The sequence below is a fragment of the Coloeus monedula genome (assembly GCF_965178545.1).
Source record: "Coloeus monedula genome assembly, chromosome: 17".
NCBI classification, from domain to species: domain Eukaryota; kingdom Metazoa; phylum Chordata; class Aves; order Passeriformes; family Corvidae; genus Coloeus; species Coloeus monedula.
Genome location: NC_138797.1, coordinates 2,580,264 through 2,597,748, shown reverse-complemented (window position 1 = coordinate 2,597,748; position 17,485 = coordinate 2,580,264). Strand labels below are relative to the sequence as shown.

Below are 17,485 nucleotides of genomic sequence, written 5' to 3'. Positions count from 1 at the left end.
AACGAAAGACGCTGGAGGAAGAACTCAGCATTTATTTAGCTCAGTTTTCCAGCTCCAGAGAGTCCTGAAGGGTGCATGCTGGAAATGAGCCTTCGGAGTCATGAGGGTTTTTTCTTAAAAAAAAAACAACGAAAAAAGAAAAAAGAAGAAAAAGGAAAAGAAGCAATTTCTCTTGGAGATTTGCCAGCACTCTGACTCTACCAGCCCCGTCCCAGCTCTCTGCCAGCATACGGATCGGTTGTTGCAACTTTCAAGCGTTTCCCTCTGTCTGGGGATGGGATAACGTACTGCAAAACCACTCTGTCTATAATACTCTCTCCCACTGAGCTGCTTTTCCAGAGGGATCTGTTGTGAGCCTCTGGAAGGGCGCGGGAGAGCGTGGAGCCTGCGGCAGCTGGGCAGCGAGGGGGAACCCTGCACGCCCAGCCTGTTCACCTCCGAGTATCCTCCCTCCCCACGGGCGCATTTGGGTTTTCCATGCTTCTGTGCCCTGAAAGTCCTTGCCCGTGGGAGTAGGAGGGGGATGCCAGGGAGGGTGGTCTCGGATGGAGCTGCCTTCCAGCAGCGGGAATTATAAAGACTGGGATGTGTGGAAAGCCGAGGTGGGGGGAGAATGAAGATCTCTGTGCCCTGGGGAGCAGGAAGCCAGCGCCGGGTGCGGGGTTTCAGCCTGGCTGTTCTCTCGAGGCTGGGAGAGCGCATGGGGAGGCGCAGGCCTTTCGGAAATAGGGCGCAGGTAGGGGTTCTAAATGGGGGACCTATTTGGGGTTCCTACTGGGGTCCTACTTCTGCTGGATCAGCGCGCTGGAGAGCATCCTTCATCAGCGGGTGGGCACCAGGTGCAGAGGGAAACGAAGCTGCTGGGCACCGTCCCGTGTCAGGAGAGGGCACACCGGGCACGGTGCGGGCTGTGGGGCACAGAAGATGTGACAAGGTCCCCACCGGGCAGCGGGAACCGGTGGGCTGCTGTTGCAGCCTTCCCCTCGCCGGGGCGGCCGGGGATGAAGGACGGGGAGCGCACCGGGCTCCTCCGAGGGGCTCCAGCGGCGCTGCCCGCGGTGCCCGAGCCCCCGGCGGCGGAGGAGCCGCCCGGCCCCGCCGCGAACAATAGCGGCCCCGGCGCGGGGCGGTGCGGAGCGGGGCGGGCCGGGGGCCGCCGCCCGCCCCCCCGCGCCGCCGCCCGCCCTCTCCCCGCCCTCTCCCCGCGCCAGAGGCACCGCCGCCGCCGCAGCCGGGTCCATGCCCGCTGGAGCCCCCGCCTGCCGCCGCCCGCAGCCCCGGCATGGACGTTCGGTTCTACCCCTCCGCCCCCCCCGCCGTGGGCTCGCTGCCCGGCGCGGACCCCACTTGCCTCGGGCCGCTGGATTATTATCACTGCAACAAGGTACCGGGGGGCGCGGGGGGTCCCCGGGCTCGGCGCGTCCCGCCGCTGCTCCGCGGGCACGGGAGCGGGGGACGGGGACGGAAAGTGCCAGCGGCGCCCGGCTCCTGCGGGAGGGAATTTTGAAAGTGGTCTGGAAGCGGAGCGGGGGGAGCCGTCGGGGTCCCGGGCCGCCCCGCAGCGGGCGGGGGGAGCCCGAGCCCGGGGCGCTGCTCTGCGGGGCGGGCCGGGAGCCGAGCGCGGTGTCCGTGTGTCCGTGCCGGCTCGGTTTAACCTCCGCTCCGGGAGCGCTCGGCCCGGGGCGATGCGCGGGCTGGGGGGGTTGTTGTTGCGATTGTTGTCGGGTACTTTTTCCTGTTGTTCTTCGCCGTGTTGTTGTTTTGCACCTTTTTCGCGAGCTGCGGAGCCACCGGGCCGGGTCGCGGCTCCTCTCGAGCGGGGTTCGGCCCCGTCCCTCGCCTCCGTCCCCTACCTGCCTGCGCTCTCCTGCGGAGGGAGCACCATCCCCGGGCTGGGGGTGTCCGTGTGCCCCCAGACCTCCGTCACCCGCATTTTCCCCGCTCGCTGCAGCTGCGAGGCGAAGCACCCTGCTCTTGTAACGGGAGAGGGATGCTCAGGGGATATTTGAGAGCGCGGAGGTGCTGTAGGAAATTTCCCTCATCCTAGAGAAGGCGAAGCGAAAGGGATGGATGCTACTTCAGGGATAAGGAGTTCTCTGCGAGTATCGCCTTGCTCGGTGTGGGTAAACAGCGCTGATGTTTTCAGCTACAAAGCCGTGGGATATAGATCCCTTTGGAGGCACTGGGATCATCCCAGACGTAATCCTTGCTGCCTTCCGGGCCAAATTCAGGTAATTGCATTGAAAAAAAGTTAATAAAAGGAGAAAATGCTCTCCTGCGTCTGTACAGCAGCTCAGGATGCTCTCGGCTCACCTCACTGTTGTGATACTTTGGGATCAAACTCTTAAGACACAAGCAGAGGGAAAGGTGTGTGGCTTCCCAGACGCGGCTAATTAATCTTTATGTATCAAGATACGTATTTAACTGTTCGCTGTCATTTGGCTTATTTATCTCTTTTTATTAAGCTGTAGCAAACAGAACAGTTCTCGTTTATTTTGAGATGCCGGATTATACTGAAAGGAAACTACTTTCGTTGTTTTCGCCTGTATGTGCGTACTGCTGTCTTCAAAGTGTTTTATTGTCATCGCCGTTGCTCTTAAAACACTAAATATGCTCTTAAAATACTAACGAGAGCTGCTTCACCTGGGAGCAGGACATTTGTCCAGCTGAAACATCAGCCCGTAGTGTGTGAAAGCAGAAATCTGGGATCATGTGAGCGTGTGCCACTGGCAACTGCGGCTGCCCCCAAATCCTGCTGGCTTTCGGAACTCGGTTTTACCAAGAAGTTGTTGGATGTCAACACGGTTTACTTTGCCTTCCAGTGTTTTGTGCGGGAGCTGGGGCTCGTGGCCGTGCTCGCAGTGTCTCAGGCTTGGGGCTGCGCGGTCCCGTGTCCCCCCGGCAGCTCCCGGCCGAGCCTTTGGGGGCGCGGGGCCCCTCATCGTCAGCTCATCCGTGGCCTGAATCCCTGAGATTAGACCCGGATTAGGCGGTCGCAATTGATCCACAGGTCCTCGCTGCCGGGAGGCTGCAGGAAGTCGCCTCTTCTGGGTATGCAGCGGCTCAGCCCCGGCGGGTGCGATGGGTGCTGGTGCTGGCCGGGGTGGATGGGACACCGGAGAGGAGCACCCCAGGTACTGACCACTGCCACCAGATGCTGCTGTTGTCACTGCTACGGAGGATCTTAAGGCAGCGGCAGAAGAAAGGAAGTGACTTACCCTTTGCTAATAGTCAGGGCGCTTCCCCCCCCCTCCCCGCTTCTTTTCTTTTCTGAGTTATCAAATGACATTTGCTGATGCACAGCCGTGCACGTTTGTCTGTGGCATGAGGCCGCTGGAATGAAGCCAGGAATGAAATGGGCTGACTCTGTTTCCCTGACAGACTGCAGGTATAAGGGTTGTAACTTCAGCATCAGACCGTGGAGCAGGAGGAAGTGTCTCCTGCTGCTTTCCCTTCGGATAACTCCGGCAGGTGCAGGGTGGGACCCAGCCGAGGATCACCAGCAGCCTGCTGTTCTCTTGTGCCTGCCATGGAGAGCACTTCCTGAGTGTTCCTGCTTCCTGGAGCCACATGGGATACTGGGAAACTCCAGAACCTCACACCGGTCCCAACCCCATTGCTCCTGTCCGGTGCTGGTGGCTCAGCCCAGGGCTGGGCTGAGACAGTGTCTGCCTCAAAGCATTTCCACTTAAAAAGCTACCGAGGAGGGTAGGGTGGCCTGGAAAAATCAGAATTCTCCCACTATGGTGTGCAGATATCCCAGACAAAATCCATCTCTAGGAAGGACCTGGCAAGGAGAACTTACAGGCTCTTTTCTGTCCTCCTGCTTCCCTGAGTTTATGGGGGGGCTCTAAAGCCTGTTGATTTAAAAGGCTGGTTTTGTTCAGGTTTTTTTTGTTTTGTTTTGATTTTCCCCTTCATTTATTTATTTATTTATTTAGGGGGAGGCAGCAAAGCTGGGCTGTGCAGTGTCACTGTGCATAAATAACTCGCTGGGAGCACGGCGGAGCTCTGCCATCGCCGTGAGCTGCCTTAGCCCAAAGCAGCCTGAAACGTTAATGGAATTGTTTTGTGCACTTACTGGACATGATATTGTTACCGGGAGGTCTCCAGTCTCGCCTGCATGCTGCAGTCAGCCACAATTCCTCTTTGCAGCTACACAGGGGCCTACTGCATATCAGCATTTCCATTTCTGAAAGGACAAGGGATGTTTAGAGGGGTAATGAAATGGGAGTGTGTGTTCAGCAGAGGCCTCCCCAGAATGAGGGCATTTTCACCCTTTCTTTAACTGCTTCCACAGCACCCCTGGTTTCCCTGGAAGGGCTGGCCACTGGGAGGGATGGAGAAGGTAGTGAGGGGCTGGACACCCACAAGTGGGTAACGAGAGCCCTTCTGCCTCATCAGGCAGGGTGAGAAGGAGCCCTCCCTGCTGCCAACTGCATTTGGTGAGGAGATCTGATGGATCAGGAGTGCTGGTGGCATCGAAGCCGGTGAAAAGGGCTCCCTGTATAAACCAGTCCCTGTCACTGGTGATCCTGCACGGAGCAGCCTGCCATGGAGCTGGGAAGCGGAGCCGGCCCCAAACTTCCCAGTGCCCAGGGAGCTGCTGCTCACAGCCTGGAGGACTGAAGCTCCTTGGCAGGATTTTTAGGACTGCAGAGTGCTCAGCCCAAGGTGTGGGAGTGATAAGGAGTCACCTGAGAGGACAAGGTGCAACGAGCATTTCCCACTCCAGAGTGCTGGCCCCTCCATCCTGTGGGCTGGATCCAGGACCTGCTCCATCATTGGGGCAGCAGGAACACCTCTGGTGTCTGCACAGGACCACCAGGGACTGGGGAGGTTCAGCTGAAAGTGTGAGGAGCCCTCATCCAACCTGCGACACCCGGCCCTGTCATTGGCCACCTGAGCGCTGCTAAAGGAATCACCTACCTCTGTTTTGGATTCCTCATTTACATTTGTGTCTAAAGCCCTTTTTCTGTCCTCTCTGGCCTTTTTCCTGGGGCATCGGTACCTGCTGCAGATCCCTTCCTGCTCGCTTGTCAGGAAAGCTTTCACAGGGTTTTGAGCTGTTTGTGTACAGTGCTGGTGTTTTGGGTGAGAGCACCTTGTTCCTGCACCACCTAAGGGGGTGTTGTCCCTTTTGGGGCATTTTCCCATCCCTCCAAGTGCTTTGAGAAAATGTGGGGATTTTTCCCACTTGACCTCTAAGGAGATTCTGCAGCTGTATTTCACAACATGTAAACCATGGTAAAAAAATGTGCATTTTAGTAACACCGAGGCTTGTTCTGCTCTCAGCAGAGCTTTAGCGCCAGGATCTGGTGTGCTGGCTGATGCACCAGCATGGAAGGGTTTTTCCTAGATCCTAAATTGGGGGGGGGGGGGGTCCACAAAATTCAACAGGGAGTTTTTCCTTCTCAGCCCAGGCAAAATTGCCTTGGCAAGGGAGGCCTGTGACAGGAATCCTGCCAGAGCACGGTACCCTCCGCTCTTTCATGCAGGCTGTGCAGGGATGCTGTGATGCAGGAGGAGTGATCCTGCTCCCTGCTCCCCAGGGGCATCTTTTGGGAGTGAATTATCATCTCTATTCTTCCTGCAGAAATAAATTTAAATATAAATTCTTCCCGGTTGCTTCTGGTGTTACTACGATCGGCCTGGGTCAGCACGATGCCCGATTTCCCACCAGCGGAATTGATGGGGATCGATGGGGGGCAGGAGGAGGAGGACCCAGCCTGGGAATACCAAATCCACACTGCTGTGAAACCCTGGGAGTGCCCATGGTCCTTGGGAGCCCCTGTGCTGGGGGGCCCTGTTATTACCCCTGCAGCGTTTCTGTAGGACTCATCAGCACCAGCAAACCTTTCCCCAAATTTTCCTAGTAGGATGCTGCAGCTTTGCCTTTCCAAACACACCCTGTCTCTTGCCTTTTAGGCTGATAAATTGACAACAATTATTTTGCCAATACACTGTCATAAATTATGGATAATTAAAATCTACTGGTCTTGTGATGGGTATTAATCTGCAACCAATGCTCTCTTCTTCTTTTAAGAACCCTTCAGAAATGGGATCTGAGCTGGTACAAGCCCGAGTCGATGTAGCAAATGCATTTCTGTGAAATGTTCTGTTTTGACTTTTACAATAAATTGTACATTGCAGTGATAAACATGGTCCCTTTTTCCTTGTTCCAGAACTGCTTTGCCATTCTGGAAGATAAAATGCATTCTTTCCCTTCCTACTTCCGAAGCCAACTCTGTTTTGAAGTAGCATAAATCTTTCCTTGGAGATGGAGGATTTTGGATGGAGAACAAAGTCCAGCAGATTTTTAATTTGGGGCCCATCTCATTCTCATTTGGCAGGCAGCTCCTGTTGATTTGCAAATGTAGATTTTTTTTTTTCCAATTTTTTTTTTTTTAGGCCCTGAATGTAGGCAAGGGCTTCCTCTGAAAAATGTTTGAGCTGCTCAGTGGGACAACCCTGCATTCTCCAGAGTGGTCTTTGATGGGTTGCTCAGCAGAAAGTGTTTGAAGCTCCATTTTTTGCCTTGGGCTTTAAGTCAGGGATTGGGAACTAAATAATGAATGTCCATCCATTCATAGAAAATGTTGTTCTCTCTGCATGCACAGAAGGGAGGCTTTAATCTGGTTGTTTTGGGAACAATGGGAGATGTTTTGAAGACCAGTCTGACTTGTGTATAACAAGATGTTTGTTTGGGCTGCTTCTGAATAACCTTGTCCAGGGCCTGATCCATGGAAGTCCTTGTAGCAGAGGAGATATCACGAGACAAAAAATACAGAATCAAAACTGTACAAGTTTCTCTGATTTATTTATGATTCCTCAAATCAATGATTGTCCCCTGAATCAGTGTTCCAAAGCCTGTGGGTGTTACATCACCGTGACTGCAGGGTAAATCCATGAACAGCTCTGCGCTTGGACCTCTGAGCCTGCAGCAGGCACCAGGATCAGCCTGTGCATCTGTAATGGAGAAAGCATTCCATGAATAAACTGTATTTCGCTGGTAACAGACCAGAGCATCCTATAACTTGGGGAGTGCACGGCTGATCCTCGTGCCAGGGCAGTGGGAGAGCACCTGGAACCTTGCAGAGCTCTTCCAGCTTTTCCTCGTTGTGAGGGTGGGCACTGCCAGCTCCTTTCCTGGGGGTCGTTGTTACCCCTGTGAGATTTCTGCAGCATTTGCAGAAAAATCTCTATTTTCCTTCTGCCTTCACTTTGCGTCTCTTTCCTGCTGGGTACAAGGAGTGTGAGGTGAGGATGCTCCACCACCACGGACCAGCCTCACTGGGAGGGGGGAGTGTTTTCCCCTTGAGGTGCAATTTTTCCCTATTACGTTTGTGCTCCTCTGTTTTTGTTTTTTTTTTTTTTTACAAAATGAGTTCCAAATGCTTTTACCATAAGTTGGGTTATATCTTGCAGTATAAATGAAGCATATAATTGTGTTTTCCTAACAGCTCCACATTAAAAATAAGTTATTGTGTTGCTAATGTGTTTTTCCTGACAATTTTCCATCCGGTGAGTGCGAGGCTTCTGTCTGAACTGTCATGCAGCAGCACCTCTGCCTCCTCTTGAGCTCTGATTCAGTATTCCTCAAGTCAGGCTGAAGTGTTAGTGTGATTAGAGCTTTCATACTATTAATCCCTAATTGGAGGTTGGAGCTCTAATGTTCCACCTTTGTGATTTTACACTCGTTTTAATATAATTAAATAATGCATAATGTATGTTCTATAATATTGCACATAAATTATATGTGACATATACTGTATTCTACGGTGTATATAAATTAGCTGTTATCTAATAGATGATCTAAATTATATGATGTATTATATATTGTACATGTCATTATAGTGGATACTTGGGGCTACAAAGCTCAGCTTCAGCAGGAAGAAATCTCCCAACAAAACTTACTGGAACAAGCACTGATCACACCACTCTTTAAAAAACAGGAAAAAAATTGGTAGAAAACAGCATTAAATTGCCTGATTTTGCAGCTATGAGACCAGATTTAAATATACTAATTGTCTGCCTCCCCCATACCTTTTCCTATTGTTTCCCTCTGGAGGTTTTGTTCTGACGGATGCCATTTCTTCCCTGAAAAATGGCCCTGGCTGCCGCGGTGCTGCAGGCGAAATCTTTGCGTTGTGCCACAGAATCTCTCTCTGCCGTCCTCATCTTTTGCATGGATTGCTTGACCTCTGCAGATATAATTAAATCTCTTCCTGACGACTGTGAGATTGCAGCTCGGCTCCGTGGTGAAGGGAACCGGGAGGGAAGTGTTAAACGGGGCTCCGGGCCAGGAATTGTTCTTATGGAGAGGTTATTGGAGCGCTGGTTTGTGTTGGTAGCTGCACGTGGCTCCAGAGGAACCTGACTTGCAGAAATCGGGCCAGCCTTGGTCCGAGGCAGCTTCTTGACCTCTAATTCTGGGCTGGACGTCGACACAGGAGGTTGAATTTTGCCAGTGTTTAAAATGTAGAAGGTTTAATTCTTTTCTGTTAGTTTGAGGACTCAGCCCCTTGCTCTCATGCTGCCTTTTTTCCCCTGGGTTCCTAAGGATCTCATGACCTCACAGGTGCTAGAAAAGGGGGGTGACAGTTTGAGGACCTGTGGGGTGGGTGGCAGAAGTTGCTGCAGCTCTGCCCTGAGCCTCGTCTCCCCATTCCTAATGAGCATCATCTTGCAGGTAGCAGAGACCCTCAGCCTCGAGGAGAAGGTCTGGGACAGCCCTGGCACTGTGGTGCTCAGGGGAGGTGGAGGACAAGCCCTGGCATGTGCCACCCTCCCCTCTGGTGACGTGCCACCATCCTCACTGTCACCCAGGTTGTATTTTCCCCATGACCCCATGGATCCTGTTCCACCCCCAGTGGCAAGGAGCACTTTTTTATCAGATTAGCTGGATCACATTAGCAGGTTTCTCTTCCCACAAAACCTACCGATGAGTCAGAGTTTCCATCCCCGTCTGGGCTCGTCAGGGAGGCTCCATCCCCTTTCTTTCCAGCTGTCTGCCTGTGCATGGTGCTTTTCCTCTCCACTTTAGAAAAAACAATCATCTTCCTCTCCATCTCTGTTCTTGCCAGTGGCCAAGGCTGGGAGATAAGAGCTGTGTCATGGCTCTGCCTTTTATCCTCTTCAGGAATGGCCTAGATCTCCCTCTCCAGAAGCAGCAGCTCAGTTCAGGGCCCCCCAGATATTTGGGGGTTATTTTAGGATTAATTTGAGCCACCCTGAGCATCCCTTGCAGGAGATCCAGGTCCGTGGAGAAGAGCAAGCAGAGCCTGGGACATCTGAAAGGCTTCTCTCTTCCAAAGATGTGGATCTCCATGTTTATACCGATGTAACAGTTTCACCATTCCAGCCAGGGTCCCCCAGCAGTTTATTCCTGAACATCTCCCTCTCCCTGGGAAGGTGGTAGGGCTGTGTGGGCTCTTCGGGAGTTTTCAAGCCTTTTGAAAACCCTCCAATGCAACAGTTTTAGTGTGAAGGATGCTGCTGCGAGGGGGAGGACTTTGTGGTAGTGGAGAGCTTAGCCTCATGTGGTGCTGGACCATGTGGGGAGCTGGTGGAGCTCAGTCCTGTTCCAGCAGTGCAGGCTGAGCTCCTTTCTCCCCTGAGAGCTGAACTCTTGGTCAAGGATGAGCTGTTTGATTCCACCCCACTATCACCTCTCCTTTATGCCATGGGGAAGATGCTCCCAGGGACCTTTGTGGTGCTGTGGGAGGGTGCAGGGTGGGCTGCTGAAAGCCCCCAACGTAAGAAGGACGTGGAGCTGCTGGAGCCAGTCCAGTGGAGGCCACGGAGATGCTCCAAGGGCTGGAGCCCCTCTGCTCTGGAGCCAGGCTGGGAGAGCTGGGGTGTTCAGCCTGGAGAAGAGAAGGATCCAGGGAGAGCTTAGAGCCCCTTCCAGGGCCTACAGGGGCTCCAGGAGAGCTGGAGAAGGACTTTGGACATGGGTCTGGATTACAGCTCAACAGGGAATGGCTTTAACCTGCCACAGGGCAGGGCTAGATGGGATATTGGGAAGGAATTGTTCCCTGTGAGGGTGGGGAGGCCCTGGCACAGGGTGCCCAGAGAAGCTGTGGCTGCCCCTGGATCCCTGGCAGCATCCAAGGCCAGGTTGAACCGGGCTTGGAGCAAGCTGGGCTAGTGGAAGGTGTCCCTGCCCATGGCAGGGGGTGGCATGAGATCCAGCCCAAACCATTCTGTGATTTTGTTGCATTGCTTACAGTTACTGAACCCTAACATATTTTTTTTTATTTTTATCAACAAATAACAAATCCCTTCCCTGTTTCTCAGTTTTCTTGGGTGCTCCCTTGAACAGAGGGACTTTATACACTGAGCCATCTCAGAACATTGTGCCTGGAGTGGAAGAATGATGTATTTTTAGGGAATTAGATCTGTAGTCCCTACTGTCAGAAGAGGGGCAGCGTGCCCTGGAGTCTTCAACAAAAAGAGGAGAAACTTTGACAGCATGGAAATAAAATGTATGAAAACTTTAGTGACTTCTAACTGAATTATCTTGGTTTGTCTCAGCTTATGCAATGGCCCAAAAAAGTATTAGAATACTGTATGAAGAAGAAGAAGTACTGGGAAGAGGTGGGACATAAAGCACAGAAACTGGGGCTTGTAGCACTGGAAAATATTCCCCCCCAGTCGGATCCTGCTCTGTTTGTCCATGCTCAGCCCAGGAAGGCAACTTTTCCCCTGCTGCATTATCTTGTCTCTAAATGGCGTTCAAAGGAGAAGAAGAATGTACTGTTAAAAATATCAAACTTTTGGGAATGGCTGGCAGACTTTAGCACTGATAAGCATTGCTGATTGAAGATCAAACAGCCCTTGAAGAAAAACCTTCCAGCGAGCGCCGTGGGTCCAGCCCTGCAGCCAGACAGTGAGGTCAGCCTTCAATCCAGGGATATTTAGGGACCGACACTGGAATTATGGTCTGGGCTCCTCTACCCCAGACGGATGCTGGCGACATGGTGGTTTAAACTTGATAAATCTGTTCAAGCTGAGAACAGCATTTATTACGTGCCAAGAGTCTGCGTTAGTAGGTGGTAGTTTTATATATCTAATTTTTTTTCCCTCCACTTAAGATAAAGAGGAAAGGCTGCAGGTCATAATGTGAACTGAAGACTGCTGGCATTTGTTTTTTAATTAATTGACAACCTGCATTTCTGTGTCAAGGTGGCAAATTAATAGTGGGTGGCCATCTGTTTGCAAAGCAGATAGTTCTGGCTGTGCCAAACATGTGGAGTATTTAACCATTTGATTTAAATCAGATCAGAATGGTGGTGGTTTGAACACTCTATTAAGTTGGTTTTTCCATTTAAGTGCTGGGCTTTGAAAAGGGAAAAAATACTGAAATGGTCTTTTCAGCTTTGTAAACTTGCAGGCCTTTAAGTGAGTTGTTTGGCATATTTGGCCTTCTTTTTAGGAGAGGCCAAATCCTGGTGGGAATAACAACGTGGAGCTTCAATCACCTGTGGAAGTGGGGTACCAAGTTTGTGTGAGAACACCAAAGAAACAAATACATGTTAAAAATCAGAAAGCAGCTCAGGCTGGAAGGGACCTCTGGAAGTGTATTTGAGCTAATTTCAATAGCACCTTCTGGGATTGAGATGGCAGGAAAGAAAAATATCAATAGATTTTCTGCTCTAATACAGTGAGAGTCTCAGTGGTGGTGGCTGCAATCAAATGCTAAATAGAAAGTTTGCAATAAAAAGGGCTTTAAGTTAGAATTAATAAAATGTGAAATGCCTCGTTCCTTGGAAAACATGTGGTATTGACTGAGATTTAGAAATATGTCCTGGGAGCAGGGATCTGGATTGCAGGCTCCAGAGCTGGCTCTGGCATCCGTTCCCTGCATGCATTCATATTATTTATTTATTTATTACATTTAAAAAAAAAAATATTTTTTGCCTGGAAAGGTCACAATGTGCAAGATTGAGAGGAAATTAGTAAAGAGCTGGAATCAAGGGCAGCCTTGCACAAAATGATCATCCTCTTTTCCCACTCCTTCACCTTCCTGTGCTGTGCATGGCAGGGGGATGATCTTTAAGGTCCTTTCCAACCCAAATTGGATTCTAAGCCAGGATCCTTGTATTGCAGGCAAATCCAAGTTTATCATGGAGACTTTCCTGATTAAGTTAGATTTTAAGTCCTGCTATCCAGAGCTGCCCTCCAGAAGCTGCACGTGAAGCCACGGATAGTTCCCATTTTCAGGAAAGCACTGCTTGAATTCCCTGGGAAATGCAAACTTTAACATCCTTGTGTTTTGAGGAATTGTCTTAGGATGTTGATGAAGCTCAACTGGAGCTTCTCATTTGCTGCCAGAGCTGGAAATCTTGGATAGCTCAGAGGCAGGAAGAGCTTGGTGCTGGATGTGGGGCTTGAGCTTGTGTCACTGTCACCGTGCCATGAGCATGGGGACGGTGCCAGCTTGGAAGGGATGCTCTGCTTGGCACAAAAAGGTCTCAAGAACAGGCTGCTTCCTTGCTTAGCACAGTTACAGCAGGAAGGCTGCAGGACCCACAGGCTCCTGGAGAGCTGCTGGGGTTCTTCCCGTCCCTGGGACACCCAGCTGCAGTGCCGAGGGACCAGATGTCCTCAGAAGCCATGAGATAGGGCTGCTGGTTGCTGTCCTGCTCTCTGGGTATGGGCATGTGCTTCCAAAAACGTGGAGATGTGGTGCCTGGGGACATGGTTTAGTGGTGGCCTGGGTGGTGCTGAGTTGATGGTTGGACTCAATGGTCTTGGAGGTCTTTGCCCACCTTTATGGTTCTCTGATTCTCTGATGGCGGTGTGGGACATACAGCAGGACAGGGGCCAGCTGGGCCACCTGAAACTGGGGGCCTTCGCCCATTGTGGAGCCACTAACAAGGCCAGTGGGATGATCCAGCCTTCCATGGGGCTTCTCTGGATTTGGTTTGGGCTCCTTGAGGCTGTTCCCCTGCCAGGCCAGGAGTTGGACTTTGATGATCCTTGAAAGTCACTTCCAAGTGGGAATATTCTGTGATAAACAGAACCTCCCAGAGTGAAACCCAGCAACACCAGGCTGAGCTGAGTTAAAAATGAAGACATTTGTGCGACTGAAGGTTTCAGAGTGTGGTGCATTGCTGGGCTCAGTGACAGAGCCAGGCTCTGCGGGGCTGGTTGGCCAGTGAGCTCCATGCCTTGTGTCCCTGCCTGAGCTCTGGGGAGCCCCACAGTTAGTGGGAGCTGCTCATCCCTCACAGCCCTGGAGCCCCGTGAGGCTCAGCTTTGAGCCCTGGTCGTGTCTGAGTGTGGCAGGCATGACTGGAGCGCCTTGGTGAAGCGCAAAGCTGGGTGGGAAGGAGGTGATAACAGAAAGTTTAATTCCCTGCTCGTCTCAGCCACGATTTGGGCTTGGTTTCCCTCTGCGGAGGCTTCCCCTCTCCCTCTCTGCTGTCCAAGTGTTGCTTCTGTTGCATTTGCTATTTATTTTCTCCCTAGCCTGGGGGCTGCTGCGAGAGGTGTCTCTTTGCTCTGCCGGCTGTTCCTGATGCTTCCTTTTCCTTGCTAATACCAATTGTTTCTGCCAAAATCGCTCAGTGGTGTTATGAAAACCTCGAATCACACGCTAACGCTCCGATCCGGGGGCTCCCAAAGGCGCTGGATCGGATTCGCCCCCGCACCGGCTCCGCTGCCACCAGCCTTGTGCTGTGCCAGGGGTCCCCTGGGCTGCTGAGCCAAGGGGTGGGGTGGCACTGGCCATGACAACCCCGGCCATCTGAGCCAGCGTCGCCACCGTCACTGGCAGCTTTAGTGGGAGGCAGGAGAGCTCCCTGTGAGGCGCTCAGGGCTGGGATTGGAGCTGTTTGTAGGGCGCGGTACCTGCGGAGCAAAGCTGCGTTTTCAGCACACAGGTTTGTAGCGGTGTGGGTGGATGCTCTGGGAGGGTTCTGCTACCACTTGGTGCATCTCCACCCCATCCCTGCCCTCGGTCCAGGGCACAGCCTGCCTGAGCAGTCCCTGTGCTTGCTGCCTGCCAGCTCGTGGAATTGGAGCTCCTGGAGCACGTTCATGGAGATACCGTGTTCCTCCAAGGCTCCTGGGTGGGCACCTCTTCTCCTCAGCCAGATAGTGTTCTACCCAAACCAGTTATTTACCTGGGACGTGATATTAGCAAAATCCTAATGAGTTTCCAAGTGCTGCTTTATGTGATTTGGCGGCCAGGATTCTCTCAAAAAAGAAAGAAAAAGAGACAGAGAGAGAGAGATCCACCATTGCTGTGTGCCCAACCTCTTCCCCATCCACTCTACTGCTTTTGAGAGATTAAAAAGAGATTAAATCCTGCTGAGCTGGCAGGTGATGTTGATGAATGTTTGGAGGGGATTAGGGTAAATCCATTCCTCCTTCTGATTAAGCTCAAGATTTGAACTCATTGATAAAATTTGTCCAGGTTTTACCTCTGAAACCTCCTTTGAGCCGGTGAAGGTGTAAATGAAGGCAGAGGTTGTTCTCAGAGCAGAAATGATAATAAATTAGCTTTCGTAAGGCTGATGAAGGTTTACGATTGCTCGGCATCTACAACTGTTGCAGTGTCCAGTTAATCCTCACTGCCACAGAATTAAAGGATGCCCAGGTCGGTTCCGTGGCTGGGGGAATCTGGCGTGGTGCTCCTGCTGCAGTGCAGCACAGCTGTGAGATGCTCTGCAACAACCAACCTGCCTGTGCAGGACCCTGTTTCCATGAGGCACTCGAGTTCCCGCTAAGAAATGCCATTTCTCAAACTAGGGATGGCATTGAATGGACACAGCTGTGGATTGGGGCTCAGGGGCTACATCCAGCCAAAGCTGTCTGGGTGTTCTGGCACTGTTTGGGTTCTGTGGTGGCATTGCAGTGGGACTGGAGGTTAAAGAGGATGTTCTGGCAGTCTCCAGCAACTGTTGGACCTTCTGGTGTATCTGCATGCATCCTCCAGCACGGGGACAGGGATGGTGGGACTCCACAGGGTGTTCCTACAAGGTGTCCCAGCATCCAGAAGATTGTCCTCAAAGGAACACTGAACCTGCAGCGTTGTCATTTGGGCTGAGGAGCAGTGCTGGGACTGGCACCAGCAGCGTGTGCTGGGTGGTGCTGGGGCTGCAGGAGAGGATTCTGATTCCAAAGATATATTTGGAACAAGGTTCAGCATCAGCACTGAGCGACTGTCCTGGTGGTGGGAGGAATAACCTTCACTTCCCCGTGTTGCCCGTGGTCAAATGAAGCCCTTGAGGCGCAGGAAGAGCTGCTGGGAGGGCAGGAGGGCAGTGGTGGAACCTCCACCCTGGAGGAGTTTTATAAACCAGGGCTGGGCATTGCTGCCAGAGCTCTGCACTGCCCATGGCATCCATGACATGGCAGAGAGGGGGAAAAGCTCTGTGCAAAGCCACTTGGGTGGTTTTGGTGAAGAGCTCCCACCTGCTGCTCTGTTTGGAGTCTTCCCCTGGCACTGCTCGCTCCAGAGGGCATGGCTTGGTCATCCCAGCTTTTCATCCCACCTGTGCCCACCTGAGCTCTGAGATTCCCTGCATGGAAAGAGCGGTAGCAGAGGCAGCTTTGGGATAGCAGCTTGCAGGTATCTCTGTGCTGCTGAGCAAAACTGACATTTAGGGATCACCTGGATACAGGTAAAGGTGCCAGGTGGCTGATGCTGGATGTGACCTGGAGTTCTGGGCTCTGTCAAATAGGGCTGAAGTCAGAGGTGGTCTGGACAAGCAGTGTTGTGGCATGGAGGACACTGGGATCAGGCTTGTTCCCTGTGGAGCAAATCTGCTCCCTCTGAGCTGCTTTGGATTTATCCAGCCATAGCAGCAAACACAGCCCCCTCCCAATCCTCAAGGATGCTGCTGGGGTGGGTAGGAAGCCTGATAATGTCACAGACAACTGGGAATACTTTCAAGAACATAACTGGGAACAATTTAAAAATAATTTAGAAGGAAAGAATTTTTTGTTTCGGTGTGTCATTGGATTATATGCTTCTCTAGAAAGCAGGAGGAAAGAGATCTTGAAATTAAATGTATTATTAGACTTCCTTAACTCTCATTAAGGAGGAAGATTTGGAGGGAAGTGTTTTCCAGTTTCTTCATCATGTTCCTGCACAAGCTGGTGTTTGCCAAGCTGGTATTCTTGACTCCTTCAAGAAGAGCAAAAATGAAAGTTAAATTCCTTGTATATTGGAAAAGAGCATTTGGTATCTGTTGTTTGTGGTGATGGTAGTTTGTTTAAAATAAAGTTACCTTTGTATTTGCTTAGTTTGACTCTAAACAGGAGAATAATGGCTTTCATAATGTCTCTGTTAGAGCAGTATTGTTTGAAAGCACTTTGGGCTTACATTAGTTGAGTGCAAATGAATTCCTGCTCTGGAGCAAGCAAACCCCAGCGGGGCTGGATGCTGGGAGCTGCCAGTGTGATGTGGGGATGTGCATCACACAGGTCTCTGGGGGCCAGTTCTTGATGTAATTCTTCATGCTCCTCATCTTCCCTCCTCCCTTCACTCACCTCAGGGATGCAGCATCTCACCCCCACAAATAGGTTTCGCATTTACATCTGGAACTGGGGGGCACTGGGCAGCGTGAGGAGGGCAGCCAAGAAGCTTTTCAGTGCTTTAAATAAAGCCTCTCCATGTGTCAGCACATGAGTAAACAGACTTTGGTGAAATAACTTCTATGTGCTCATCTGAACAACAGCAGACACTTGCAGTTTGGGGGATTTCTTGGTTTTCTTTTTTCCTAACTGTGATGGGAAAATGGGAAGCAGTAGGAAAGCACTCACTGCTGGTGCTGGGTGTGTCAGGAACTGCATCAGTAGCTCTGGGGTGTGTGAGGTGCCTTGAGTGAGCACCAGAGGCTCCTGTGCACCCGTGTCCAGAGCCAGCCCCCAGAGCTGTAGATACACACACAGGGTGGGAGCTGAGGCTGCTGAAAACTCAGCACATGCTGCTTTTCCAGCAGTATCCAATGATGTGGCTGCTCCTGGATCCCTGGCAGTGTCCAAGGCTGGGTTGGACAGGGCTTGGAGGACCCTAGGATAGTGGAAGGTGTCCCTGCCCATGGGAGGGGGTGGATTGAGATGGGCTTTAAGGTCCCTTCCAACCCAACCCAGTCCGTGGTTCTGTGTAACACAGCAGGTGTGAGGAGAACAGCAGCTGGGGGCTCTGCTGTCCCCATGCCCACTGCAAGCAGCTGTTCAGACCCGTGTAAATGTTCTGTTCAGTCACAGAACAGCGTGGCAGGGGACACATGACACATGCAGTCAGGGACCACCTGCTTGCCTCTTTTCCCTTCCCAGAAAATAATGAGGACATTTTCTTAAAAAGCAGCTAAATGCATTAGAAAGAGAAGCCCAGACGTCTTTGTGCAAAGGTGCCAATGCTTTTATTTTAAGCTTAATGTTGCATTTAGTTTGTGATCTGCGAATTATAAAACGTGGGTGGGGATGACTTGGATATCCTGCTGGAGGGATTAGCTCCCCACTG

At 51.6% G+C, this 17,485-nt stretch overlaps 1 protein-coding gene across 1 annotated transcript in view; it reads left to right on the top strand.

Annotated features, from left to right (window-relative positions):
• Positions 1-1,282: 1,282 nt before the first annotated feature.
• TOX2 (TOX high mobility group box family member 2) overlaps positions 1,283-17,485 on the top strand; it is a gene marked incomplete at both ends in the record, with an annotated part of 147,907 nt that continues 131,704 nt past the window's right edge. Inside the window, one exon of the mRNA XM_082292578.1 lies at positions 1,283-1,384. Within this exon, the coding sequence (XP_082148704.1) occupies positions 1,283-1,384 (102 nt within the window). The remainder of the gene's footprint in view (positions 1,385-17,485) is intronic.